At 36.4% G+C, this 7,320-nt stretch overlaps 1 protein-coding gene across 1 annotated transcript in view; it reads right to left on the bottom strand.

Annotated features, from left to right (window-relative positions):
* Positions 1 to 5,420, bottom strand: part of LOC117118837 (contactin-associated protein-like 2) — an 18,129-nt gene extending 12,709 nt beyond the window's left edge. Inside the window, exons 1-5 of the mRNA XM_033263552.1 lie at positions 5,269 to 5,420; positions 4,392 to 4,561; positions 3,957 to 4,035; positions 1,898 to 1,939; positions 1,114 to 1,185 (exon numbers count right to left, since the gene is read on the bottom strand). Coding sequence (XP_033119443.1) covers positions 1,114 to 1,185; positions 1,898 to 1,939; positions 3,957 to 4,035; positions 4,392 to 4,517 — 319 coding nt within the window. The 5' untranslated portion in view covers positions 4,518 to 4,561; positions 5,269 to 5,420. The remainder of the gene's footprint in view (positions 1 to 1,113; positions 1,186 to 1,897; positions 1,940 to 3,956; positions 4,036 to 4,391; positions 4,562 to 5,268) is intronic.
* Positions 5,421 to 7,320: the final 1,900 nt, after the last annotated feature.

The raw sequence follows: 7,320 nt of genomic DNA, 5'->3' as shown, positions 1-7,320 counted from the left end.
GGTAAGAAGAGAAAAGAAAGAGGGGAGAGGGAGGGAAAGAGAAAGAAGGGGAAAGAAAAAGAAAGTAAAAAGGAAAAGAAAAAGAGAAGAGAAAAATAAAGACAAGAATAAAAATAAAGATAAAATGAACAGATATCACAATACCCCGGCCTGCAACCCCTTCTCCACTTCAAAAAGTGTCCATAGCGCATTTGATCTAAGCCGCCAGATACTCCGCAGTGGCGTAACCACCGGGGGACAAGGAGAAAATATCCATCTGTTGAAAATCTTTCCCCATTGAATGCCCTTTTCACCCGGGAAAGTGCCTAAAAACTTCAAATTTTAAATCGCATATTTTGTTGAGGTAGGCCAATTTCCTCTAAAAATTGCACATTTAGGGAGTTTTGATCAATTCCTACGAAATTAGACTAAAAAACAAAAATTTGTTAGGGTAAAAGCTTGTGCTTGCCCTCCTTTACCTTCTAAGTTATTTAAAAACATAATAGTCCCAAACTTGAGAAAGAAAATTTAAGATAGATCGTTTTATCTAAAAGAAGGGCCTCAATGTGTAATGATGGTGAAAGAATAGGCCTAAGATTGTAATAAATAAAACCACGATGAAAATGCTTAGGCCTATATTTAGTTTCAAACATACGTGTGTGGCCTATATTAATAATAAAATAAGCCCTATGTCGTATTGTTTTCTATATGGGGGGGGGGGAGGGGGGTATCACACCAAGTCATAAATACTAACCGGGAAAATTATTACCTTTGCCGCTGTCTCTTATACACATCTAGATGTGTATAAGAGACAGCCCAAGACCCCTGTTACGCGCCTGCTTATAAGTGGACCCCCCACTTTGAAAAACGTTCCGCCGGCCCTGCAATATACTGTACTTTCTTATATAGCTTTAAAAAGGCCGGGTGACATAAAACCTGATGGCAAAAGGCCCGGGGGACAAAAGGCCGGATTGAACAGGCCCAAACCCATGATCCACAACACATTGCTATTAGATGATCTTGATTGTGGTTATGTTCTTTTTGTATCAATAGCACGAGTCGAATACGAGTAACGATAACGATATATGGCATAAAGTAAAAAAGGAAATAATGAAAGAACAATAATATTGTTACCTGTGGCGCCTGTTGGTCCTGTTTCCCCGCATGCACCATTGACACCAGGAACTCCTGGAACTCCGGGAACACCTGTGTAAACATACATGATTTTATATTTATATTCATCTGGTCACCCAATAGGTCTAAGGGAAAGACTTCAGTGCAAACTGAATGTTCTTCCAGCACGTTAAATTAGTCTCTGCGGAATTTCAAAAGTTTCCTTTTTCAAAGATGACCATTCAACGGGTACTATCTGGTACCGGTTATAATTTGGTTATCGTTGGGGTTATTCGACTGGTTCATTTAGTTGAGTACGAATTTTCGGTGAGTATTATTTTCATTCGACTGGTTCGTAAAATAGACTTCGTTGACAACGAAAATTAACGTAACCAGAATGCGTTAATCAGCGTTAAGTTATGCACGTAACCAAAAAAAATATGGCTGATTGGTAGCAACAACATTTGCGTTACTATAATTTAGATTAAATTTCAGAAAATAAAAATTACAATAGAACACAGAATTCAAAAACTGGATAAAAACATATTTTTTACGAAAAACCCACTGCCACAATCCGACAGCCTTGATTACGCAGCGTGTATCACGGTAACTATGCAGCCATTTTGTTTTGTCGAGTATTTACCAGTTTCCTATTCGACTGGTCGTCTTCGTTAAGTAAGATTTTACCACTGTGCAGGTGGGCGTGGTTTAACGAAGAAGGACCAGGCGAATACGGCCATTGTAAGAAGTGATATGGTTTCAGTATTTCACTGAACAAGATACAATATAAATAAATTAAACTTACCTGGTACTCCGGCCAGTGCTCCAGCAGTTGGGCCGCGTGGACCTATGAACCCAAAATTGAATGATTCAATATTAAGATCTCTGTCCAGACTATCAAATTTTCTTCGATAAAAAAAACGGATGTATGCCCATATATAGTCATGGTGTGCCTATATATGGTCATGATTGATGTCATATTATGACCATATTTTAAGGGTCACATGTTTTTGTCGAACAAAATTTTATAATTTGGACAGGTATTCCTTTTAAATGAGCGCATACGGCTTAGTCCTTTATTATAACAGTAAGCTGTGTGTGAGATATTTCAGTACAATTATATAAAGTAGTCTATCTTGTAATATATTTAGTCCAGTTTTAAAGTCAGACTCCGGAGGAAAAACATTTTTGATATGTTGTAAAACTGATTTTTCTAAGACAGAAAAAAGTTGTTTGACGAAAAACTGGGGAACGGTGAACGAGATACAGATTTTTGAATATTTAAAAACTGGGAAAAAAGGGGGCGTAACCGCCCATTTTTACACATTTTCCCCCAGTTTTTAAATATTTAAAAATCTGTATCTCATTCACTGTTACTTAGTTTTTGATCAAACTACTTTTTTCTGTCTTAGAATAATCAGTTCTACAACATATCTACATTTTTCTCCTCCGGAGCCTGACTTTAATGTCTACTTCAATAAAAATATTAGGCTATATCTTTTAACTTAATTTTACATAGGCCCTAAGTGTGTTCTGTCTCTTGGGGTACTCAGCGCCCTTGAACCTCAGTAAAATAAAAAATATTTTAATAATGTAAGAATTTATCAGAATAATACTTTAAAATATAGGCCTATATATTGAGCAAGGCGAGACTAGAAATGGCATGGGCTTAAGAACACGTAGTTGTCATCTCTAAACCCCTGGCCAATAACAAATACAATTAAAATATAAAGAAGAAAACGATAAAACAATAAAATATGTTTATTCATTGATTTATTCAATACAATAGTTAAAAGTGTTGTTTTAAAACTGACAATTCATATTTACCAATTTGATTATAAAGCAGCAGAACGGATGTTTTACACTAGTATTGCTGTTGCTGCTCTTGCTCTGATTTAAATGTTATAATGTGAATTTTAAGTGTCTGTGAATTTTAGGTGTTTCATATTGTCAAAGAGAGAACAAATTTCCAATGTAATATTGGATAATAACAGTTCGGCCTATCTTCTCTTATCTTGATATTACCAAGGTCCCAGGTAGGGCTACACCCTTTAAAGTGCCACTTGTATCATGTACCGGTATTGGATTTGATTAATGAAACCTAGGCCTATATTGTGTAAAAATTACGAAATAATAAAACGCCCGTATGTGTCACCAACCGTTATAAATATAAAAACGATTGGTATAACGTCATAATATTTACGATTTTTGTCTTCTGGTGGTGTATGATAACAGGCACCACATGTAAGAGTGTTATAATTATGTAATTGTAATTAAATAAACAATCTGTAATTTTATTTTATTGTATTTTGATTTTGTTTATTTTATTGTGTCTTTGAGGACTGCTGTTCAACCCATATTTTTTCACTTCAAAATATTAACGATGACTTCTTAAAAACTGTTACCGTATTATTCGACGCCCTGTCGAATAAACGCCCCCTCCAAATCCTCATTTTGGAATAACCGCCTGGCTCGAAACTCCCCGATGCGTTTATTTTTTACTCGAATAATCTTCACCCCACCCCCACCCCCTCCATGAATGTAAGCAAAACTAATGCAAACATCGTCATCCTCAACACATTCTATTAATGTTCTACTCTGGTAGAATTACATTTTTTCTAACCTGGTTGGGATAAGCCTTTATGTTCACGCAAAAACACATTTCGACTGTGTTGTAGTTATTTGAGTAAATATTTATCCATTTCGCACCAAAAATAATAAATACCTCCCTCGAATATACGCCTCCCTCGAATGAATGCGCCCTCAAAAGCCCTTCTCAACAATAATCAAAATCGAATAAATACGTTATATTATTTTCAAAAGATGCATTGATAATAGGTTTGTAATAATTAATTCTTACTTACATGATGTCGCTGATCTCTCCTCGGTATCAGATGCTGTTTCGCTGCCAACACTTCGCTTACGCAACGTGTGACCCAGCTTCTGCAAAGTCAGAAAACATGTCACAATTAATACGGTAACTCAATAACAATTTACTTATGTTTTAATACGCAGGGATATTGATTATCAACTACGTACATATTCTTATATGGAACAGGTGGGCTGCCTACAGCATTTGCCAAATTTGTTTATATATATATATAATTTTATATATATATATATATATATATATATATATACGTACATACATACACACATATATACACACATATACATACACACATACATGCACCCATATATTTATTATATTATTTTATATTATATTAGGGCTGATTGTACCCGGGTCTGCCCGCATTCCTTGGGCAAAGCGCGCTGCCCGAGTTAGATATCATCCCTACCTGGAGCCCATCCAGCTTGTCATCGGGTTTCAGAGACGTTGAAACCTGCGACAAACACATCAGAACAATTCCAACACAAACAGCAGCGCTGAACTTCGTCTCGATAGGCTTACAAGCACCAACCATTCTTAGAGAATTTTTGTGATATTTGTTACACTGGAATGTCGTGACTGGGAAACATGAAATGACAAAACAATTAAAGATAATAATAATAATGATAATAATAATAATAATAATAATAATAATAATAATAATAATAATAATAATAATAAACGGTAAAATGATAAATTAAGTAAATTGGTAAATAAAAGGCAATAAGAACAATAAGGCAAGGCTTTTTATACCTTGTTTAGCGAACGAAGCATCCTCCAATATACGATGATTTTGAATAAAAATACAATTCTATATATTTGGTATATTTTTAGCGCACCCGCCGCCACGAAAAAATGGAAATTTCAGAAAAAAATATTTAGGCCTATTATTTTTATTACGCCTGCCTTGCCTTAAAATTTTTGCCAAAATTATATATGTATAATTCTTTCTAATTATATAACCATCTCATTTACTACACTGTTCACATTCACCAATACAATTTTATTTTTCTCCTCCGTCTAGATGTTTTTGGCAAACTAAATAGTAAAAAAAAATATTTTTATTGTTTTCCGCCCTCCTCTGTCGATCTTTAAAAATAAGTTCGCGAAACAAGTTTCGCATAAAGAAAAACAAAACAATAAGAACATTAATACCATCAATACTACTATCTCTAGTAGTTTCTACTATAACATAGGATTGAAATTTCCTATTAAACCATAATTAATTATTTTCCAAATTTTCCTAATTCTGATTCGAGAAAACATTGACCAGTATGATAACTTACCTATTGTTTTTCAGGCCGATGTACGTTTGGTGCCCAACTCTTTCTGAATGCGCCGCAGTGGTGTTGGCATGTCCGTTTTATAGCACCACACCTCCCAAGACCCTACACCCGGTGCATCCAGGTGCGCATTCGGAGGCACTATCGGGCTACAGGGTGTTGGTCATAATTCTTCTGGATTATAATGGAGGACACCATTTCGTAATAATATACCTGGATTAAAGAAATTCAAAATCCGTATCCGGGTCAATTTACGAACCTTCGATTTTTTTTTATCTCCACCAAAATTACGAGACGAAATTATACTATTGGTGACCTTGGATAAGACGCGTGCACGCACTCCTCATCTGTTTTGTTTTTGTGTTTTTTGTTTTTGTTTTTGTTTTTGTTTTTGTTTTTTTTTGGGGGGGGGTTTTGTTTGTTTGTTTTGTTTTGTTTTGGTTTTTTTTTTTGGTTTTTTTTTGGTTTTTTTTTTGCAAACCAAGGACTTTTTAACTTTGTTCAAACCTCCCGAGTAAATATGCATTCCTTCAGCCAATCAAACTGTAGTAATGCGTCAGGCGTCATGAATAATTCAACAGGGGATTCATTTCCTTCAATATTTTTGCGATGCTTTGCGGGCAAATGCAGAGGGTGGGCACACTCTCCCCACCCCACCGCCCCCCCAAAACAAATCCTAAATGTCCACGTTTTAAACCTATGTTATTTCTCTAAAATCGTTCATAATTATCGCGAAATTCTATAACTGGTATACTGGTACTGGTAGGCACTTAATAATGTATCTCTTCCGGGAGGTTATTATTCGCTGTTTTATTCCCCATGGTCATTGGGTCCACATCCTTTAAGTGTTGCTGATGTAATCAGCGCAGCAGCAGCAGGCGACCCAACCAGGTGCCCATTTATACTCCTGGATGGATAAAAGCAAAGCAAATAAAGTCTCTTGCTTAAGGACACAACGAAATGCACAGCGAGGGATTGAAACCCTGACCTCGAGGTTGGAAAACCAAACCCTTCCTGCTGCGCCAAACCGCTTCCATCAATATTATATTGCATTAATATTTGCCAACTCTTCTAACCATTTGTTTAACTGTGGTACGAATTTGTACGAAAAACAGCTCCAGTGGTTGCAAATTAATCCATGTGATCAATGTTATCTGTAGGACGTAAAATGCTACAACTATAGAGGTTCCTAAGAACACCGTAATGAATGAAAATTGAAATAGAATAGGCCTATTTACGAATTACGGAGCTCAGAAATCCATCCAGAAGGCCCTAAAAATGCTAATTTGTCTGAGCTTCCGAGGCTTCGCCCCGACCCTGCCTATGGGCCTGGCCTTGACTAGGGCACTTTACCTACGTTTGTCTCTCCCCCAGGAGTATAAATGGGTACCTAGTATGATGACGTGGCATTGGATGTATTATATTAGCCTGTATCTGCTCTTGGTTGTCGTACCTGTCCTTTGGTTGTCGTATCAATGCGGTTTGTTAGTTTATGTTCACCGTTTATTTCCTTTATTTTCTCTTTGGACTACATTGTTGTTAAGCGCCTCGAGGTTGTCTCAGGGTGTTTTTGAAAATTTCAATTTTTTCGTTGTTTTGAATTATTTAAAATAAAGACATCTTCTTTTACTTTGTATCTTGTAATACAGTATCGAAACCTAGTATCCAAAGATCTTGTCAAATATATTCAACCCCAATTGGCTTTGACATCTATTTGACTTCTCATTCTATATTACATCCAATTTCCAACTAATTTGGTACCATGGTGTACCGGTACGTAATTGGAGGTGTGTGTTTTACCTCCGTAGATCATAAATCTTGGAATGTAGGCCCACAGGCCTGTATTAAAAAAAATTCACGCATAGAAAAATGAGCATAATCTACTCAGACATATTAATAGCTTATTTAGCATTCCTAAACTGGTTTGGAACGGGGTCACTTCGACCCGGCCGGTCACAGACCGAAGGCCCCGTCCTTTCCCTCGTCATCCATGCTCCCTAGTCTAGTAAAGGGCTGTTGAGCGTCAGACCATACTCAGTGGCGTATCTAGGAGTT

This window comes from Anneissia japonica, unplaced genomic scaffold (genome assembly GCF_011630105.1).
Source record: "Anneissia japonica isolate Jap-2015-1 unplaced genomic scaffold, ASM1163010v1 scaffold737_len1565949_cov176, whole genome shotgun sequence".
Lineage (NCBI taxonomy): Eukaryota > Metazoa > Echinodermata > Crinoidea > Comatulida > Comatulidae > Anneissia > Anneissia japonica.
The sequence above is the reverse complement of the archived record's forward strand: the minus strand, read 5'-3'. Positions and strand labels throughout refer to the sequence as shown.